The 22,767-nt window shown below is 38.9% G+C and overlaps 1 protein-coding gene across 4 annotated transcripts in view; it reads right to left on the reverse strand.

Annotated features, from left to right (window-relative positions):
- ZNF638 (zinc finger protein 638) overlaps positions 1-21,856 on the reverse strand; it is a 136,662-nt gene extending 114,806 nt beyond the window's left edge. For 2 of the 4 annotated variants that reach the window (XM_073211656.1, XM_073211653.1), the window contains exon 1: positions 21,707-21,854. In XM_073211656.1, coding sequence (XP_073067757.1) covers positions 21,707-21,822 — 116 coding nt within the window. In that variant the 5' untranslated portion in view covers positions 21,823-21,854. Of the gene's footprint in view, positions 1-21,706 lie in introns of all 4 variants that reach the window. The other 2 variants (XM_073211658.1, XM_017668639.3) reach the window with 2 other exon arrangements.
- Between the last annotated feature and the right edge of the window lie 911 nt (positions 21,857-22,767).

Consider the following 22,767-nt stretch of genomic DNA (forward strand, 5'->3'; position numbering starts at 1 on the left):
GGAGATCCATTCAGGAAAAAGTTGCTCATGTTTATATTCAAGAGATTTTTGCCTATGTTTCCTTCTAAGAGTTTTATGGTTCCATGACTTACATTCTCATCTTTGATCCATTTCGAGTTTAATTTTGTGTATGGACTTAGACAATAATTCAGTTTCTCTTGCATGTAACTGTCCAGTTTTGCCAACACCAGTTGTTGAAAAGGCTTTGATTTTCCCATTGTATATCCATGGCTCCTTTATTGTATATTAATTTATCATATATGGTTGGGTTTATATCTGGGCTCTCTATCCTGTTGCACTGATCTGTGTGTCTGTTCTTGTGCCAGTACCAAACTATCTTGATTACTGTAGCTTGTAGGAGAGCTTGAAATCAGGGAGCCTTATCCTCCCAGTTTATTCTTCCATCCCAGGATTGCTTTGGCTATTCGGGGTCTTTTGTGGTTCCGTATGAATTTTAGAACTATTTGTTCCAGTTTGATGAAGAATGCTGTCTTTATTTTGATAGGGATTGCATTGAATCTGTAGACTGCTTTAGGCAGGATGGTCATTTTCACAATATTAATTCTTTGTGGGGAGCGGGCTATGCCCTTCCCCCACTTGCCGATGTGGCGGGAATGGAGAACAAAGAACATTCTGTTTACGCATTCCATGAGCAACTAACTGGAACCCTGCTGTAGCTCAGTTGGTAGAGCATGGGACTCTTAACCTCAGAGTCATGAGTTCGAGCCAAACTGAAACAGCTGAGGCAAGCAAGAGGGCTAGGGGCTGGTGACGTGAAGGAGCATCAGCCCTCCCCATCTGCCCAGCTAGCTCAGTCGGTAAAGCATGAGACCAGCCCTTCCAGTTCTCTCTGTCTTTCTTCCTTTTCTTCGCCCCCCTTCCGCACTTCAGGACCTGCTCGACTAGGCGAGGCTGGACCGCGACAATTCTTCCTATCCATGAGCACAGGATATATTTCCGTTTATTGGTGTCTTCTTTGATTTCTCTTAAAAGTGTCTTGTAGTTTTCAGAGTATAGGTCTTTCACTTCCTTGGTTAGGGTTATTACTAGGTATTTTTTAATTTTTTTATGCAATTGTGAATGGAATTGTTTTCCTGATTTCTCTTTCTGCTAGTTCATTGTTAGTATATAGGAATGCAACAGATTTCTGTGTTTAATTTTGTATCCTGCAACTTTGTTGAATTCAGATAGTAGATGTAGTAGTTTTGGGGTGGATTCTTTAGGGTTTTTTATGTACAATATCTTGTCATCTGGCCAACAGTGACAATTTAACTTCTTCCTTACCAATCTGGATGCCTTTTATTTCTTTGTGTTGTCTGATTGCTTTGGCTAGGACCTCCAGTACTATGTTGAATAAAGATGGGGAGAATGGGCATCCTTGTCTTGTTCCCAATCATAGAGGAAAAGCTCTCAGCTTCTCACTGTTAAATGTGATGTTGGTTGTGGGTTTGTCATATATGGCTTTTATTATGTTGAGGTACTTGCCCTCTATACCCATTTTGTTGAGAGTTTTTATAAAGAATGGATGTTGAATTTTGTCAAATGCTTTTCCAGCATCTACGGAGATGATCACGTGGTTTTTTCCTTCTTTTTGTTGATGTGGTGGATGATGTTGATGGATTTTTCGAATATAGTACCATCCTTGCATCCCTGGAATAAATCCTACTTGATCATGATAGATGATCTTTTTGATGTATTTTTTAATTCGATTTGCTAATATTTTGTTGAGTACTTTTGCATCTATGTTCATCAGGGATATTGGTCTGTAATTTTCTCTTTTTTTGGTGCCTTTGTCTGGTTTGGTATTAGAGTGATGCTGGCCTCATAGAATGAGTTTGGAAGTGTTTTTTGGAAAACTTTAAGGAAGATGGTATTAGGTCTCCACTAAATGTTTGATAAAATTCAGCAGTGAAGCCATCTGGTCCAGGTTTTTTGTTTTAGGTAGTTAATTCAATTTCATTGCTGGTAATCGGTCTGTACAGATTTTCTCTTTCTTCCAGGGTCAGCACTGGAAGGTTGTATTTTTCTAGAAAGTTGTCCATTTCTTCTAGGTTATCCAGTTTGTTAGTATATAATTTTTCATAGTATTCTCTAATAATCCTTTGTATTTCTGTGGTGTCTGTATAGATTTTTCCTTTCTCATTTCTTATTCTCTCCTTTTTTCTTGATAATTCTGTCTAGGGGTTTATCTATTTAGTTTATTTACTCAAAGGACCAGATCCTCCTTTCACTGATTCTTCTCATTGTTTTATTCTATTTTTCTTGATTTTATTTATTTCTGTACTAATCTTTATTATGTCCCTCCTTCAACAGACTTTGGGCCTCATTGTTCTTCTTTCTCCATTTTCATTAATTATGAGTTTAGACAGTTCATATGGGATTGTTCTTCTTTCCTGAGGTAAACCTGTATTGCAATATACTTCCCTCTTAGCATGGCCTTTGCACTGTCCCACAGATTTTGCAGTGTTGAGTTATTGTCATTTGTCTCCATGTTACTTGATCTCTGTTTTTATTTGGTCATTGATCCATTGTTTATTTAGGAGCATGTTGTTAAGCTTCCATGTGGTTGTGGGCTTTTTTGCTTTCTTTGCATAATTTATTTCTAGTTTCATACCTTGGTGGTCTGAGAAACTGGTTGGTACAATTTCCATCTGTTTGAATTTACTGAGGCTCTTTTTGTGGCCTAGTATGTGATCTATTCTGAAAAACATTCCATGTACACTTGAGAAGAATATGTATCCTGATGCTTTTGGGTGGTGTTCTGTAGATGTCTGTTAGGTCCATCTGTTCTAATACGTTGTTCAATGCCTCTGTCCCCTTACTTATTTTCTGTCTGCTGGATCTGTCCTTTGGAGTGAATGGTGTGTTGAAGTCTCCTAAAATGAATGCATTGCACTCTATTTCCTCCTTCAATTCTGTTAGTATTTGTTTCACATACATAGGTGCTCCTGTGTTGGGTACATAGATATTTATAGTGTTTATATCCTCTTGTTGGACTGACCCCTTAATCATTATGTAATGTCCTTCTTTGTCTTTTGTTACCTTCTTTGTTTTGAAGTCTCTTTTGTCTGATACAAGTTCTGCAACTCCTGCTTTTTTCTCCCTATTAGTTGCATGAAATATCTTTTTCTATCCCTTTACTTTTAGTCTGAGAATGTCTCTGGGTTTGAGGTGAGTCTCTTGTAGGCAGCATATAAACAGGTCTTGCTTTTTCATCCATTTAGTGACTCTATATCTACTGATTGGTGCATTCAGTCCATTTACATTTAGGGTGATTATTGATAGGTATGTACTTATTGCCATTGCAGGCTTTATATTCGTGGTTACCAAAGGTTCAAGATTAACTTCCTTCTATCTAACAGTTTAATGTAACTCACTTAGTATGCTATTACAACACAATCTAAAGGTTCTCTTTTTTTTCCTCCTCCATTCTTTATATATTAGGTATCATATTCTGTACTCTTTGTGTATCCCTTGACTGACTTTGGTGGTAGTTGATTTTATTTTGCATCTGCTTAGTAATTAATTGGCCTACTTCCTTTACTGTGGTTTTATTTTCTCTGGTGACAGCTATTTAGACTTAGGAATACTTCCATCTATAACAGTCCCTCCAAAATACACTGTAGAGACAGTATGTGGGAGGTAAATTCTCTCAGCTTTTGCTTATCTGGAAATTGTTTAATTTCTCCTTTAAATTTAATGACTATCTTGGGGGATAGCGTATTCTTGCTTCAAGGCCTTTCTGCTTCATTGCATTGAATATATCATGCCACTCCCTTCTGGCCTATAAGGTTTCCATTGAGAAGTCTGATGATGGCTTGATGGGTTTTCTTTTATATGAGATCTTTTTTCTCTCTCTGAGTGCTTTTAATATTCTGTCTTTATCTTTGATCTTTGCCATTTTATTGTTATATGTCTTGGTGTTGTCTTCCTTGGGTCCCTTGTGTTGGGAGGTCTGTGTACCTACATGACCTGAGAAACTATCTACTTCCCCAGATTGGGGAAGTTTTCAGCAATTACCTCCTCAAAGACACTTTCTATCCCTTTTTCTCTCTCTTCTTCTGGTACCCCTATAATGCAAATATTGTTCCATTTGGATTGGTCATGCATTTCTCTCAATATTCTTCCATTCCTAGAGATCCTTTTTTCTCTCTGTGCCTCAGCTTCTTTCTATTCCTCTTCTCTAATTTCTATTTCATTTACTGTCTCCTCTACATCTAATCTGTTTTTAAATCCTCCCATTGTATGTTTCATTTCAGATACTGCATTATCCAATGTTTGTGGCTATTTCTGAATTCTTCCCTGAGTTCATGAATATTTTTCTCTAACTCCATGACCATGTTTATGGTTTTTATTTTGAAATCTCTTTCAGGAAGATTGATGAGTTCAGTTTTACTTGGCCCTCTTTCTCATGTTTGTGGGATTTTGGTTTGAACCAGATTCCTTTGACATTGCATGTTTGTAGGTGGCTCCCTCTAGTGCCCAGAAGCTCTCTCTCTCTGGAGCTGTTCAGCACCTGGAGCAATAGTGGGGGTTTGCAGGCGAGCTGCGTTGGTGCCTGTCAGGAGGAAAGAGCTCTTTCCTGCTTCCCAGCAGTAGTGCCTGTCTCCACTGCCAGGGCCAGTCGGCTAAGCACGCAGGGAGAAACCTCTATGCTTTGCACTTGTAGATGCCATAGGCAGGGCTACCCTCTGGCTGACCTGACACAATGGCAGGGGCAGCCAGTTTATGTGCTGGTGCTGGCCGGGAGGAAGGTGCAGCAGGCTGTGTATCATGCTGGGGGCATTGTAGCTGTGTTGCCAGCCAGGGGGAAAAAGCATCTGAAGCTCCTGAAAGTTCTCATCCTGCTGGGCTGATTGTGCCAGGACAATTTTGTCTACATGTCCTTTCTCCTGAGCAGCAAGCTCTGTGCAATCCTTGCTGCTTTAGCAGCCCTCTCACTGTTAAGAAGTTTCTCAGACTGCCTGCCTTTCTTTTGTCCTAGAGCAGCCAGTGTGGATCCCTGTTTTCCACAAGTGCCTGAAATCTCAGTCTGTCCAAGTGTTCCTCCTGTCTTAGCTTTCCAACTCCTCTAATCTCCAGAGCACCATGTAATGTAGGTTCTTGCACCCAGAGCAGATCTCCAGGGTTGGGTGTTCAGCAGTCCTAGGCCTCCACCCTCTCCCCACTCTGTTTCTCTTCCTCTCTCCAATGTACTCGGGTTGGGGAAGGGCTTGGGTGCCTTTGGATCATGGCTTTGGTACTTTACCTTCTTCCTTGAGGTCTGCTGGTTTCCCCAGGTGTAGACAGTCTACCGCAGCCTTCTTTCCTGTTGTTCTTTTAGGATTTGATGTTTTTGCTTTTTCTCATATTATATGTGGTTTTGTGAGGTGGTTTCTGTCTCACCTCTCACACTGTCATCTTTAATCCTCCTCTCCTTGCAAACAAATTAAAAGCCAAAAGAAATAAGTGACTTCTTAGCAAAACATAAAATTATAAATATACACTCAAGGAGTAATAGAGAATTTGACTAAGTGAATTACTATAAAAGAGAAAAACTCATGTGTGTTATATGTATATGATATGTATATATAAGCATGAAGAAAAATATAGCAATATATATTGCTATTTATATATTAATATTTATACTTTGCTAAGATATATATACATATACATATTACATTGCTAATATAAGATTATATTGTTAGATGTGGAACATAAGAAGGGAAAGATAAAAAAGTAACTATCAATAAGTGTCAATGTGATCTCATATGTGTAAAATTAAGCATAAGCATGTCTGTATCATAAAGAGATGCATGACAGGCTAGTAACCATATGTTAATCCCAAGAGAAAGGGATACCCCTAATTTCAGAAGCATGTCTCATTCCTACACTGCTTGGCCTGGTGCCAGCAAATACTGAGCACAGAGGATAAAGGGAGGCCAGTATTGGTGACTGATTGACTTTTCAAGGGAATCTCCATTGTTTTAAGGAAGTGCTGCTCAAACTTAAACACACATCAGAATCACCTGGAAAGCTTGTTAAAAGAGATTACTGGGCCCCACCGTTAGGGTTTCTGATTTTGTAAGTCTGAGGTGAGGCCCAGGATACAGTGGTCTATATTTTGGGAATTACTGTCCTAAGACAACTTCCATTATTCTAAAAGTTCGTTGAAATCTCTGTGGTCTCCTATTCCATCTTTTGCCTTCTTTACTCCTTTTTATTATCATTTTATTCAAGTTTTAAGAATCAAATTCTTAAATATTATCTTTTCAAGTTTGTGAAATCTACCTTAAAAGGTTTATTGTAATAACAGTGTAATTACCATTTATTGACACCTAGTACAAATTAGGCAATATGTTCTAGCATTATATCATAAAACCCTGTGAGGTAGGTACTATTATTAGACTAATGCAGATGAGGGAACTGAACTTAGAGAAGATCCTATATGTGCTCGTCATTAGTGTATTCTACTGCTTCAGAACTAATGGTCAAAACCCAACAAAACAAAACAACAGCAAACTAGCAACATATGCAGGGAGATAAATCATGGTAACACTTTCATTCAATGATTATGAGATACCTAGAGGTGCCCAAATTTTAGCTCAAATAATGTTAATATTTATATAGTTCACAGTGCTTATAATCATACGGTGTTTTCACATAGAAGACGAGTAAATAATATTTCTATACTCCTGAGCAAACAGACCTGGGTGACATGGAACTAACAAAAGAGAAATTTTTTAAACTTCTAAGCAGTTTTGAAGAAATGGTATGCATATTTGTTAGGATACAGACTATGTGGCTGCAACAGTAAGATAAGATGGTTCAAATGAGATCAGAGAATGCTTCTTTCTCAATTAACTGTCTAGACATAAGCTAGTAGCTTTGTTCTGTGATGCAAAGCCTCCAGGTCCCTTCTTCCTTCTATCTTCTTGCTCATGTGCTCTTTGTCTACATGGTTGAGGTTAGCTCGACACACAAGTCTGCCTTCCATACTTCTTCCTTTCTTTGAAGGAAGAGAGGAAAGCAAACTCATCCTTTTAAACAGGGGCAATATTACTCCCAGGGGGACAAAAGCTGGTTCTTGGGGGTAGAGGTGCAAAAATCTTTCAGTCTTTTTTTATGTATAAAGCACAAATATTCATATAAGTGCATAAATAGATATACAATTACGGGGAAAATGGAAGATCCTATGGCAAGGATCCTCACCTGATCCTAAACTATTTGATGATGTAATTGGCTTACTGCTAGGCTAATGCCTCCACACCCACAGACAATAAACTATTATTAACTGAATCACTACATAAAGAGCTCTGCCCAGTGCTCTGGGCAAAGGCAGAGATGGAAATGGATTATAGACCTGTAGACTGTTGGGTGCAGATGTGATTCTAGTGCTCAACCTACCACTGAGAAAACAAAGCCAGGTGTAAACCTTTTACCCCAAGAACATCAAGAACATTCCACTGTCATGTCTTAGTCTCACTGAATCCATAGTGAAGTTGCCCAGATCTGAAACCCTCAGGCAAGACAATATATTCATGGTAGTAAAATTTCACAGGGGCAATTAGGGGAAAAAAATGTCTAAAAAGTCTCCTTATGGGAGTGATAATGAAAACAAAATTGAGAAACTCAATTTTAAACATAAGTACCACAAGTTCCACACATCTCTTTGCTCCCAAGGACTTGGTCACCAAGAAAAACACAGCTGCTGCCAGGGAAGCTAGGAAATAGATGGGTGACCATTGGCCCAGAGTAAACTCACTTTCTTCCCACATGAGTCTCTTCATAAGGCTGCTTGAGCCTTCCCATGACATGACAGTTGGTTTCAATCAGCAAACAAACCAAGAGACCATGGGTGGAACAGCAATGTCTTTTATGACCAAGCCTTGGGTTCCACACGCTGTTCCTTCTACCACGTATACATAAGTATACAGACCAAACTTGATACAATGTGGGAGGAACCTTCACAAGGGTATGAATATCAGGAGGCTAGCCTGGGGATCATTTATGAGATTAACTTTTTATTTTGAAGTTTAATCCGAAGTTCCCATATTTGTATAATTGGAAAAAATTATTCTGGTTAAATTCGAGTTGTCCTTCAAGGACCTCATGAAATGTTGACTTCTCAGCCAGATTTCATTGCTTGCTCCTTTGTGATTCTACATCACACTATTCTCACAACTGGGACAGTACTTATCACTCTGTATAATGGTTCACTGTGTACAAGGCTGCCTCTCCAGTGTGAAAACAGGATTGAGGCTTACTTATTTTGAAGCCCTCCAAGTACAAGGCAGTGCTGAATTTTTTTTAATTGCCAGCTACTCTCTGTTATTGCTAAGGAAACCAGTATGGGTCCAAAGTGAAAATCCTTCTGAATTATCTATTTAGCTCATCATTGACTTGCCTTACAAACCTAAATAACTTGCTTAAAACAAGTAAGTAAACTTGGCAGAAAAAACAAACCCAGAACACAAGCTTACTCATTTCAATGATAGATGTAACTGAAAACCAGAATTTTCATATAGATGAGCTGGCAAATTAAAATCTGAACTCTTTGCTAGATGATTTTTGCAGGAGAAAATGGGTGCTTTAACAGAAAATAATGCTTTGTTTAGGTCACAACCTTCCAGATTATCTGATCCTAGCCTTTCATTACTGTTGAACTGTTTTACCCTATTAATTTGTACTGAAGAAAACTGATAGTGGTACAAAATAACTCTTGATTCTAGGCTTGTAAATTCTGTCTAGTGGAGGTTTAATTGACTCTTCTCTACTGTAAAAGAAGCCAGTTTGCCTTCCGTTTGCACGATCATTTCAATATTCCTGATTTACAACTATGTCTGTTCTTTGGATACTCCTGTTGAACTAGCTGTAACATCTTATTGGTTCCCTCATTTTATTGAGTTAAATAAAATCTTTAACACTTGTTCATTTTATATCTGTATGTGAATCATGCTTTTCACTTGTTTTTGAAAATCATCCTTCAACAGCACAGATATATGGGACAAGAGAGGTTGGCTGAGTGATCTTAACCAAAGTTACAAAAGGCACAGAACTAGAATTATACAAACGTAGATTTAAATCCTGACTTCTTAAAGCACTCAGGACTACTGCACTATGCACCTCCAGAGGGTGCCATTCACACTGCAGCTTTTGTCAATGGTGTTTTCCTGAATAGTCCTTTGCACAGGTCTGCACTGCATATACGTCAATGCCACCTCCACTTCAAAAGCAATCTGTGTGAGTCAGGGTATGCACTGGCAGAAAGCATGTCCGGTCCCTTTGCCTTGGTGATGATGAGATGTTTTATGAACAAATGATGCATGTATTAAGTGCTTAGCTATCATAATGTAAGCAAAAAGCATAGGGGTAGAAATGAGTAAGGGAAAGAGGTAAGAATGGCTTCTAAATGTTAAGAGCTTTGATCAGCACTGTCTAATAGAACTGTTTAAAATGATGAAGATTTTCATCATTGTGCTATCCAACACAGTAGCCACTACCCACATGTGGTTACTGAGCACTTGAAATGTCATTAGTGTGAATGAAGAACTGAATTTTTTATTTTATTTCATTTTAATTAATTTAGATTTAAACAGTTAATGTGGTTTATGGCAACCATATTGGACATGTATCAATAAATAACTAATAAAAGGACAAATTTTTAGACTCAGAAAAGCAGGAGATGTAAGCATATTAAATTTTTGGTCCAAGGCCTACATATTTAAAAAACATTGATACCCAAAGAATACAACTTCTCAGATTCAAAAGGACATATGCACCCCTATGTTTATCACAGCACTTTTTACAATAGCCAAGATATGGAAGCAACCTAAGTGTCCATCAGTAGATGAATGGATAAAGAAGAGGTGGTACATATACACAATGGAATATTATTCAGCCATAAGAAAGAAACAAATCCTACCATTGCAACAACATGGATGGAGCTGGAGGACATTATGCTCAGTGAAATAAGTCAGGTGGAGAAAGACAAGTGTCAAATTATTTCCCTCATTTGTGGAGTATAACAATGAAGCAAAACTGAAGGAATAAAATAGCAACAGACCCACTGACTCCAAGAAGGGACTAGTGGTTACCACAGGGCAGGGGTGTGGGAGGGCAGGTGGGGAGGGAGGGAGAAGGGGATTGAGGGGTATTATGTTTAGTACACATGGTGTAGGGGGGTCACGGGGAAAACAGTGTAGCACAGAGAAGGCAAACAGTGAATCTGCGGCATCTTACTACACTGATGGATGGTGACTGCATTGGGGTATGGGTGGGGGACTTGATAATATGGGTAAATGTAGTAACCACATTGTTTTTTCATGTGAAACCTTCATAAGAGTGTATATCAAGAATACCTTTTTAAAAAAATGGGCAGAGGAGCTGAACAGACACTTCTCCAAAGAAGAAATTCTGATGGCCAACAGGCACATGAAAAGATGCTCCACATCGCTAATCATCAGAGAAATGCAAATTAAAAGCACAATGAGATATCACCTCATACCAGTTACGATGGCCAACATCCAAAAGACAAACCACAACTGTTGGCGAGGATGTGGAGAAAGTGGAACCCTCCTACCCTGCTGGTGGGAATGTAAATTAGTTCAACCATTGTGGAAAGCAGTATGGAGGTTCCTCAAAAAACTAAAAATAGAAATACCATTTGACCCAAGAATCCCACTCCTAGGGAATTTACCCTAAGAATGCAGGAGCCCAGTTTGAAAAAGACATATGCACCCCTATGTTTATCACAGCACTATTTACAATAGCCAAGAAATGGAAGTAACCTAAGTGTCCATCAGTAGATGAATGGATAAAGAAGATGTGGTACATATACACAATGGAATATTATTCAGCCATAAGAAAACAAATCCTACCATTTGCAACAACATGGATGGAGCTAGAGGGTATTATGCTCAGTGATATTAAGAGGGTATTAAGCCAGGTGGAGAAAGACAAGTATCAAATGATTTCACTTATATGTGAATTATAAGAACAAAGAAAAACTGAAGGAACAAAACAGCAGCAGACTCACAGAACCCAAGAATGGACTAACAGTTACCAAAGGGAAAGGGACCAGGGAGGATGGGGGGGAAGGGAGGGAAAAGGGGAATAAGGGGCATTACAATTAGCACACATAATGTCGTGGGGGTCACGGGGAAGGCAGTATAACACAGAGAAGACAAGTAATGGTTCTATAGCATCTTACTACTCTGATGGATAGTGACTGTAATGGGGTATGTGATGGGGGCTTTATAATGGGGGAAATCTAGTAACCACAATGTTGCTCATGTAATTGTATATTAATGATACCAAAATAAGATAAAAGAAACAACAACAAAAGAAAAAACACTGAGACTCCAAAGAACTGTTTATTTGGGTTATAGCTATCAATATTTATTGTCTTAAGAAAAACAGAAATTTTAAAATATTTATTAATTCATTTAGAAATAATAATGAACCTATTGTTTTATGGGAAAATAACTGTTTTTTTCCAAAACAAAGTAGACTAGTGAGAAGAGTGGCATTGCTTCAGATTTCTGCATTCAGTCTATTGGCATATCATACAGCCTCTGGAAGACTCTCCACTCTATGCTTATAAGAAAAAGGCATATACAGAGGATCAAAGCCTAATTTGGTTACACAGAAAATGAACTAAGATACAGTATGAAGAAGAACTTCCAACTTTAGCACTCTCTGGAAGAGACATACCAGAAAATGATCATCAAAAAACCTCAACAAAGATCCAGGCGATGCTGCAGTTGTAGCTGTATTCATCCCACTGGTTCCTGGACTTGCCATTGGAATGAAGGAGATATCTAAGCTGTCCTGTGCATACAGTAAAACAACAAATTTGACTGGCTCTATACTGTTGGAACTCAACCAAGAATTAGGAGAAGTGCAAGTTGTAGCGCTCCAAAATCTTACAACTACAGACTATCTACTGTTAAAAGAACATATGGGATGTGAACAGTTCCCAGGAATGGGTTGTTTTAATTTGTCTGATTTCTCTCAGACTGTTCAAGTACAGTTGGACAATATCCATCATATCATAGACAAATTTTCACAAATGCCTAGGGTGCCTAACTGGTTTTCTTGGCTTCACTGGAGATAGCTGATAATTATAGATCTGCTTTAGTTATGTAACTGTATTCCTATTATGTTAATGTGTGTGTGCAATTTAATTAGTAGTTTAAAACCTATACATGCTTAAGTTACTCCACAAGAAGATATGTCAAAGAAATAATCAATCTTCCCATGTTTTCTTCCATCTGCTACCTCTATAGTTTTTCTTCTTCCTTCCTAATTACAACCCTTAAATAGAATTCGTGCCTCATATCGAATTCACCGAGTATCATAACTCCTCCAAATGGTAAAGATACCTCAAGACAAATGCTGGACATAGAAGCCACAGGGCATAAATCTGCAAAGAAGTAAAAAGCTAAGCTTGTCAAACAATATGGCTTCTCTCTCACTTACCAACTTTACATTTCCCTGTATGGCCCCGGAAGATGACTGGTTAGCCAGAGACGGGTAAGATTCCTCAAGGGAGGAACAACCTAAGACAGGCACAGTCGCAGGGGGGCTATCAGGTGAGAAATTGGGGATCAACAGAGGTGAGGCTTAGAACCTTACCCCCCCTGTTTTGAGAGAAATCTTCTGCATCCGTGGATGTATTATTGCCCTTGTCTAGCTTGGATTAACACATAGTCTACAGGCACACACCTGATCATCTCTACATTTGCTCTCTTACAACACTAAACTATGTTTTCTACCTTTATCTTGCATCTACCTACCACTTCAGCATTTTATTTAAAAATATTAATAATAATAATAGTAATAATAATAAAGGGAGAAATGTGGGATTCACATATAAATCAAGTATAAAAATCAAACAAATATTCATATTTGACCTGACTGTTTATAGTTCATGAGTGATCAAAACTGAAAGTTTTTGTGATGACTGCCCTTGTACTGTTCACCATGTAAGAACTTATTCACTGTGTAAGAATTTGTTCACCATGTAAGAACTTGTTCATTATGCTTCAGAAGATTGGAGACTGACGAGAATTAGGCTGGGGATGGATTAATGATTGTGCATTGAGCATTGAGTCCCGTATACAGAATTTTATTGTTGTTAACAACCATTTGATCAATAAATATGAGAGATGACCTCTCAAAAAAAAAAAAAAGAAATAAAAAGGCAAATGTCATAAAATTACTATTGTGAAAAAAGGTCCCAAGAGCCCCCTGAGATTGCACTTCGAGAAACACTCATCTAGCAATGGTTTACTGACACAAAATATTTGGATACCCCTTTCTTCATGGCCACTGTCCCCACCATATTGCAAATAGGTAGCTTTGTTGGTCCCACAACAGGTGAGAGGCTCTAGCCTCCAGGTTACCATTAGAGGTGATGGATAAGGCATGAGGCAGAAGATAAAGAGGGTACATAAAAGCCTGTGTATTAAATTGTGGGATACTCAGTACCTGTGCAGAAAAGAATTCACAGAGCAGGCCTGAAATTACTATCCTTTTTTTTTTTTTGTTATCATTAATTTATAATTACATGAAGAACATTATGTTTACTAGGCTCCACCCTTCACCAAGTCCCCCCCCACAAACCCCATTACAGTCACTGTCCATCAGCATAGTAAGATGCTGTAGAATCACTACTTGTCTTCTCTGTGTTGTACAGCCCTCCCCATGCCCCCCCCAACATTATACATGCTAATCATAATGCCCCCTTTCTTTTCCCCCCGCCCTTATCACTCCCTTCCCACCCATCCTCCCCAGTCCCTTTCCCTTTGGTAACTGTCAGTCCATTCTTGAGTTCTGTGAGTCTGCTGATGTTTTGTTCCTTCAGTTTTTCTTTGTTCTTATACTTCACATATGAGTGAAATCATTTGATACTTGTCTCTCTCCGCCTGGTTTATTTCACTGAGCATAATACCCTCTAGCTCCATCCATGTTGTTGCAAATGGTAGGATTTGTTTTCTTCTTATGGCTGAACAATATTCCATTGTGTATATGTACCACATCTTCTTTATCCATTCATCTACTGATGGACACTTAGATTGCTGCCATTTCTTGGCTATCGTGAATAGTACTGCGATAAACACAGTGGTGTATTATCTCTTTCTCAAAATAGGCTGCAGCATTCTTAGGGTAAATTCCTAGGAGTGGAATTCCTGGGTGAGATTACTATCCTTTGAAAAGCCTCCTTGGAACCTTAGCCCTTGGTTGGTATCTGAGAACTTTGATTTCAGGAAGGTTCCTCCAAGAATGCTTTAATGTGCCTAAACGTAGTGTGCACAGGTAATATGGTTCATGCCGAGCACCTGTTTTCCTTCTGGGAGTCTGGAGTTTTGGTACATGTTAGGCAGAGGGTGCCTATGGGAGCAGTCCCCAGCGAAACCTTGGTCACTGTATCTCTACTGAGCTCCATTAGTAGTAACACTTCACACAAGTCTCTATTCAATGACGGAGGAATTAAACACATCCTGTGTGACTCCACTAGGACAGGACTCTTGGAAGCTTGTGCCTGGTTTCCTCTGTATACCTTCACTTTGTTCCAGGTACCTTTTCCTTTTGATGATTTTGCTTTTATACCTTTCACTGTAATAAATCATAGCTGTGAGAATAACTAGACACTGAGTCCTATGAGTCCTCCTAGAGAACCAGTGAATCAATAGGTGATCTTAGGGACTCTTGACATTCCCTTTCAATGGCCCTGCTCCCCGAATGATGACACCTATGATTATATCTCATGCTGCAGAGGACTGGAGGCTTCTCCCTGAAGAAACTGAAAAGACAAATGAAGAGAAAAACAGACCAAGAAAGAGCAGAAACAATGAAAAAAACAAAAGGAAAGCCTAAAGATAAAACTACAATTAATTTCATTAAAAGGTAAGAAAATATATGGCATTCATAACATAAGAGTAGGATGCTATGAAAAGAAGCAATCCAAGAACAAGAAAAAGCTCTATAAAATTAAAAAATATGATCATCAAAATGAAATTCTGAATAGAGGGGCTAGAAGATAGAGTTGAAAAACTTGCCCAGAGAAGCTGGAAAAAAAAAAGAGAGAAAGAAATGGAAAACAGAAGAGGGAAGATAAGAAAATTAAAGGATCAAGCCAGGAAGCCCAAAATCCAGCTAAATAAAAGAGAGAACACAATAAATGGAAAGGAAGAAATTATTAAAGTAAATTTTACCAGACTAGAGAAAAAAATGAGGCCTCAGGTTGAAAGGGCTCACCAAGTGCAAAGCACAGAGAATGAAGAAAAAGAATTACATCAAGGTCACGTTATTATAAAATTTTAGGATACCAGAGAGAAGATTCTAAAAAGCCTTCAGAAAGGAAAAACAACCCAGAAATAAAGAGATATGAGACTTAATGATATCTGATTAACAGCAATACTGACAGACACACTAAAATTAAATCTTAAAATTCTGGGAAAAAACCTAGACTTCCATATTCAAACAACCATTCAACACCACAACACATTTTTGAGACATGCAAGGACTTGGCAAATTTATCATTTCTTAGAATGTAACTAGATGAAGTGCTGCAGCAAAATGATATGAGCAAACCACACCAGGATCTAGGTAACAGGATTCAAAACAGGAGAAAGGTGAAAGAAAGCCTCAGGACTACAGCTATGCACCAAATGTAGAGTACTTTATCTTCTAGTCCTACTCAGAATTTCATTTGGATTATCATATTTTTAATTTCATAGAGCATTCTGTTTTGTCTTGCTTTAATTTGTGATTTTTAAAAAACCACATTATTTGCCATCTTAGTGATTTTTAAGCATACAGTTCAGTAGTATTAGGTGTATTTACATTATTGTGCAACAGAGCTCCAGTTTTTTATCTTGCAAATTGAAACTCTCTACCCATTAAACAACAACTCCCTGCTTCCCTCTCCTCACTGCAAGCCCCTGGAAATTACCATTCTACTTCCTGTTTCTTAAATTTGACTACTTTTAGATACTTCATATAAGTGGAATCATACAAGATTTATCTTTCTGTGACTGGCTTATCTCACTTAATATAATGTCCTCAAGGTTCATCCATGTTGTAGCATGTGACAGGATTTCCTTCCTTTTTAGAGCTGAATAATATTCCATTGTGTATATATGCCACATTTTGTTTATCTATTCCTCTGTCAATGGCCATTTGGGTTGCTTCTACCTCTTGGCTACTGTGAATAATGCTGTTATGAATATATGTGTGAAATATCTCTTCAATGTCCTGCTTTCAATTCTTTTGGATGTATAAACAGAAGTCAAATTACTGGATTATATGGTAATTCTATTTTTAATTTTTTGAGGAATCACCATATTGTTTTTGATACAGCTGTACCAATTTACATTCCCACCAACAGTACACAGTTCCAATTTCTCCACATTTTCTCCAACATTTGTTCTTTTCTGGTTTTTTTTTTTATAGTAGACATCCTAGTGAATGTGGGGTGACATGTCCTTGTGCATTTGATTTGCATTTCTCTAGTGATTAGCAAAACCACCTGGTTTTGTAAGGTAGACCTGAAGGGTTTATTGGAGTGGCTCAGCTGTTGAATCCAGAATCAAGAGGAATGTGGCTGGAGTCAGAACCTCAGTTTGCATCACATGTTTCTTAGAGTCCTGTTGATATGTATGTGTTTGTATGATTCAAAGGGAATGAATTTGTTTGTAGTTTCTGTTGTTCAGATTAATCAGGGTGGCTGATGGAATGGCATGGTCTTGGGGAAAATCACTTAGAAGCCAACATGGTGTAGAAAGAAGGGGTCAGTTTCGTTGAGGAACAATTCTCCATAGGTCTCTCACATTTCTGGACATCTTGCAAGGTAGGGCACAAACTGCCTTTGTTCTGAAATATCTTTCTGGACTATCTGGATGTTTGTATAGTGAACAGACTTGGAAGGCTCTTGGAACAGATCTTGGAAGATATAATATTTCCTTTTGGAGCTTCAAAAGACAATCAAGCTTACAGGCATTATAAAAGTTTCAGTTTTCTAAGTTTATGGTTTCTCTCCTATCATTCACCTATGTATACAGATGTCACAGGCCCTCTTCATATTGTCCTAGGGGAAGTGAGGCTCAGGGAACTGGAATAAGTCGCTAATTGTTGGGCTAATATTCTTATTGCTATGAGTAGTAAATGGCCCTTTGTCATTGACCCTGGAATCTTGTCTTCTGCCAGCATTCATGAAACTGGCAGGAAATCTTATTACCTGGCAAATAGCATAAAATCTCACCATTCTTGAAAACCATCATAGAGCATTTTTTCCTGAAAGATAGAGACTTGTCTTTTTTTATTACAACTAATACAATTTCCACAACTACATTTTTAAAAATTTCCTTAATGTTATGAAATATCCAGTGTCCAGATTTTCAATTGTCTCACAATATTCTAATTTAGTTTCAATTTATTTTAATTAGGATTCAAATAAGATCCATACATTGTGATTGCTTAGCATGTATTTTAAGATTCTTTTAATCTCTTATTTTCCTTCTAAAATATTTGTTGAGGAAATTAGGTTATGCTTTGGTAGAGGTTTCTCTAGTCTGAATTTTGCTGGTTGTATCCCCATGGGATAGTTTAACAAGTCCCTCTGTCCTCTGGTTTTCTTGTAAATCAGTGGTTGTTTCTAGAAATCTGATCTGACTCTGGCTAAGATGTTTTGGCAAGAGTATTGCATGGGTGGTGGTATGTTCTCCTGTCAGAAGGGCCCAGCAACTGGCTGTCTTTCTTCTTGATGTTGGCTTTTGAGGTTCAATGCCAGGATCCACTGGTTCACTAGGGCTGAAAAATGGTTCCTGCCTTTTAGCAGAGCATTGGTTCTTTTTTTTCAACAAAACCTTTTATTGAGGGTACTTTATATACTGGTAGAAAAACACCCCAGTGATACACTGTCAAGTGGAAAAAGCAAAGGAAGAAAGCAGCAAATATATTCAAAGAAGGGAAAGATGTAAATCTGTTTTGGCTTGAATATGTGTAAAATATCTCTGGAAGGACAAGCAATAAATTAGTAATAATCACTACCCAGGGTGGATAATTGGAGGAACAGGAATTGGAGAGGAGGTAAAAGGGAAAGAGAGAGACTTTTCATTATATATATATATATTTTTTTACTTTTTGATCTCCACCCCATGAAAGCATTCTACTCAAAAACATTACTTTTAAACTTTAATTCATATCTCTGTCTGTTGGTACAAAACTGCAATCATATCACATCTATTGAACTTGCACACTTACATGCCAACTTGAGAAGTGCCAGTCTTTTAATTCTCACAACAATAACTCTATGAACCTGTATTAAGATTATAAAGACAAATAAAGTGTAACAGGATAAGCCTTGTGAATAAGCAGACACTTGAAAACTCCCCATTCATCTCTAGGGATATAGTGATTATCTCAAAGACAGAATGGTCTCAATACCTAAATATGTGAACATAACCTTTCCTTTTTTCCTTCTTTCAATCTAGCTCAAGGGTTTTCAAACTTTACTATACAGAAATTCTCTCAAAGTGGCAAGCCTGAATATTAGATCAGGTATAATCTTTACTACATTTAGAATATTTTTATACTTCTTTTAACCAAAATGGGAAAATATTCATACTTGCTAAGGACTTATTCTTTTTTTACCTTGATATTATATTATGATCATCTTTTGATTTTGTCTTCTACATAATCTGTAATGGCTGTATAAGTTTACATTATACTAATATATGACTATAGTAGGAGATGAATTATTACATTACATATATTCTATGATTTAAATTATTTTACCATTTCCCTATTTAGAGAGAGACATTGAGTATTTTCAGTTTTGCCATCATAAACAACATTGCAACAAACATCCAGTAACTAGCCCTGTGAACATATCCATTATTATTCCTTCAGAATAAATTCCTAGAAGTAGAATCGTGGAGTGAAAATGTATCAAAAAATTCAAGCTTTTTAATAAGTATGGGGAAAATGGCCTCCAAAAACCTAATTAATGGTTAATGGGAAAGTAAATATAAGGTATTTAAGGGAAATGACAGAGGATGATATACTGACATCATCTGTTATTCTTCAGGTATTTCAGGAAATCCCAAGTCTCAAACTGAAACATTTTATCCATGTAACATGTCAAAAAGTCAAAAAAGAGAGTGATGAACCCTGATATCAAAATCACAACTCTTAAATGAATGCTGCAAGGAAAATGAAGCTACAGGAAAAAATGGGAAATAGAACTCTTTTAGCAATGACTCATCACTAAATGATGACAGACTCAAGTTCTCAAAGCCTTCCTATGTAATGCCATTTAAAAAATCAAAATATTTAACATTAGTAGTTATAATATTCAAAATTATTAAAGCATTTTATCACCACATTCCCTTTGAAGGAGAAAGTGCCATAATAGTCTCTGCTGGTGCTGACATTTCAATAGAGAAAAATAATATTTTTAATGCAACCTATAAGCCCCCCACTCCCCGAAATTGCATATTCAACACTACAAACACCATTCCAAATTTGGAATCCCCTAGGTATATAGTTGTGGGTGAAGGCAGGCCTAAGTAAATTGGGAGAAAAAAAATCTTTCAAAATTGAGGACTCAAAACACTATGAATGATTTTTCTTTTATTTTTCTGTATTGTGCAAATTTTCCCTAATAAAAGTGTATTACCATAAAATAAGAAAGTTCAAGACTTATAATTTGGGAAACAAAAGTTTCAGTGTTGCATTCAAATGATTACTCTGACATCAAAAACTATTTTTTGGATGAGATACAGCATACTATACAATTCTAGAAATCATGATGAACACAATGTAATTTTTTTAAAAAAGAACAATCCAGCAAATTCTTTAAACCATTCTTCTCGGAGAGATCAGTACTAAACAAGTTTCCCTTGTCACCACGAGACGTCCCCAGAGGCAAAATTAAAGAATTACTACATTTTGTAACTCCCTCCCCTCAACTCCCTAAAATACAGTTAAAACTCAAGCAAGAAGTCATTAAGAACCCTGACATCTAGGGACAGCAAAACACTACCCAAGTCCTTTAACCATATGCAAAAAAAAGATTTACAGAAAAGATAAATTAAGGGTGCTTTTTGATTTCCAAGACAATTTACAGCAGCATTCACAATTTAAAAGGGTGCATTTAAAGTACTTGCACTTTACTTAATTACAATAAAATAGAGCAGCATTTCTAATTTCCAACCCCTTAATAAAGCAATAATTACAGTGTTCTACAAACTCCAATATGTCCTCATTTTTAAAAATCTATAAATTGATCCGCAGAAGGCAGCAGGCTAAATTCAGCACCTTATTCTCAACCCAGCAATTCCATTTCCTAGTCCTTATGGGAAAAGAGATGAAAACTGCTCTTTGACTCAAACGATCCTCCCAGACTTGGGAAAGGGCAAAGCAGGCTGAAAAAATGTCACCAGAACTTGGCCCAAGAAACCAGAGCCAAGAAGCATGACAGAACACTGGACGTCCCGATCTACACAATGTCTGTCATTCTCTCTACTCCCGGCTCGCATCAGCTCGCAAACATTGGGAGAGGGCCATGCAGTACTGCTATTGGGTTGTCACAGCAATTACTCTAAGGGTCCGCAGCGAGAGGACCTGAGGCCAACACAGGCCACCAGGGTGGAATGAGCTGATGCTGCTACAAAGTGTCCTCAGGCTGGGACGTGAGCAGTGTTCTAACAGGTATGCAGCTCGCCTTTTGGGGACTCTTGGAACAATACAAAGAGCTGCAATGAATAGCTGGGCCGGGTGGGCGTCCTCCTGCGCTCCCAGGCAGGCGCCACGGTCTCTCCAGAGCTGGGACCGCTGGCGAGCCCGCAGACGGATCAGGGCTCCCGGGTGTGGCGGATTTTCCCCTTCAGTCAAGGGGCATGGGGGCGGGGCCGCACGCTCTATTTACATCAATCCAAAATCTGGAACCTGTGTGTGTAGTTGTGGGTGAAAGCAAACCTAAGCAAACCAAGGGGGAAAAAAATCCCTTAAACTAAGACTCAAAAAGAAAAAAAATTGACTCAAAACACTATGCATGGTTTCTTTTATTTTTCTGCACTTTGAGAAATTCCTTTCATTAAAAAATCTATTACTCTATAATAACGCTCAAAACTTATTATTTAGGAAACAAAAGTATCAATTTGCATTCAAATGACTACCTTGAGATCAAAAACCATTTTTGGATGAGATACAACATATTACACAATTCTACAATGTGATTTTTTTTTAAAGAGCAACCTTTGAAAAGCGCTCGAACTCGCCGGAGCTATTTCACTGACTTAAAAACGAACACCATGCTATGTGAAAACTCCTCATCACCGCCGCCGCGTGCCGCGCAGTGTAAATGACCGTTTCCTTATCGTGGGTCTCCCCAGACCCGCTGGCCCAGCGCCGCGACCAGTGCGCCTCTCCAGACCCGAAGGCAGAGTTGCTTGGGACAAGCGCCCTTGAGTCGTTCCAAGGCTATTCACTAACCGGCTGGCGCCTCCGCACGCGCAGCTTGCTTAAGCCCGAAGACCGGCCTCCTGGGGAGTGTCAATCACCGCGGGGGCAAGGGGAGCGGAATCTGAACCTGAACCGCGCGACGAGAGAATGCCTTGACACGGACCTCGCCCCTGCCGGCCTATCCCCCACCCACTGTCAGCGGCCTTGAGTACTGGAGAGGGCAGGCAGCCCAGGGGGCAAAGGAAGCTCTCACCGCTTCAGAGGGTCCGAAGCCCCCCGCGCTGCGGTAGTCGCTGAGACGAAGCTCGGCGACGCGATCCTGGCTGCCGCCTGGGGTGTAGCCCGGGCAGGAACGCTGTCCCCTGGCATCGCCCGCAGCCCGCGCAACACCAGCGCAGCTCTTGCTTCTCCGCGTTCGCCGCCCCTCCGGCCGCAGGGAGTGAAGCACAGTGCGTGGGGCCCGCCCACTCCCGAGACGGCCAATGGGCGCGGAGCGCGGGAATCCGGGGGCGGGGCGGGAGCGGCCCTGCCGCCCAGCAAAGCGTGGAACCGTGTGCAGCAGGTGAGTGCGAAGTGGGTAGGGGAAGCATGTTCCGCAAATGAAAGATTCGTGAGAGTCTGAGACGGTTGGGATACTTCTCATTTTTCGGAGTCGCTCTCCCTTTTTGGACAAGAATTTCTTCATCTGCTATTTAGAGAACACCTATTTCACGCCTGTCACAGTGTTTGGGGACACATGGGAATGAGCAACAGCCTCTACTTTCAAGAATCTCCCGATGGGTCGGGTGGAGAAGAAGATGAGAAAATAGGTAACTAGGGGAGCCCACATAAAGCACATTCCAATATCAAAAGTCATGCTTTGCGATGGGAGGGAGGTGGGGTGTGTGGTGTGGGGGTAAGAGCTAAAAGGCCAAGCAAGAACTAAAAGGCTTGTTATGCTGGGATTCTGGTGACTGTGATTCACAGTGGGCAACAATCCACACATCTTTTTTTTTCCCTTAAAGGTTTCCAGACAATATGTGTGACATAGTTAAAAATTTCAGTAGCATCAAAAATACATGATATGCAATGAAAACAAAGTTGCTGTCATCCACTGCCCTATTTTCTTTTAGGCTACCACTGTTAACTAATTTCTTACATATCTTTCGAACATTCTGTATATTATATTTGTGTATATATATGTATATACATGTATAAAATACATATAAAAATATGTATGTATATACTCTTCCCCTAATCTCCCCCTTCTCTCTCTCAGTCACACACAAACACACACACACACACAGTACTCTACAGTTTTGCTACCTTACTTTT

Source organism: Manis javanica, chromosome 1 (genome assembly GCF_040802235.1).
Source record: "Manis javanica isolate MJ-LG chromosome 1, MJ_LKY, whole genome shotgun sequence".
In the NCBI taxonomy this organism is placed as follows: Eukaryota; Metazoa; Chordata; class Mammalia; order Pholidota; family Manidae; genus Manis; species Manis javanica.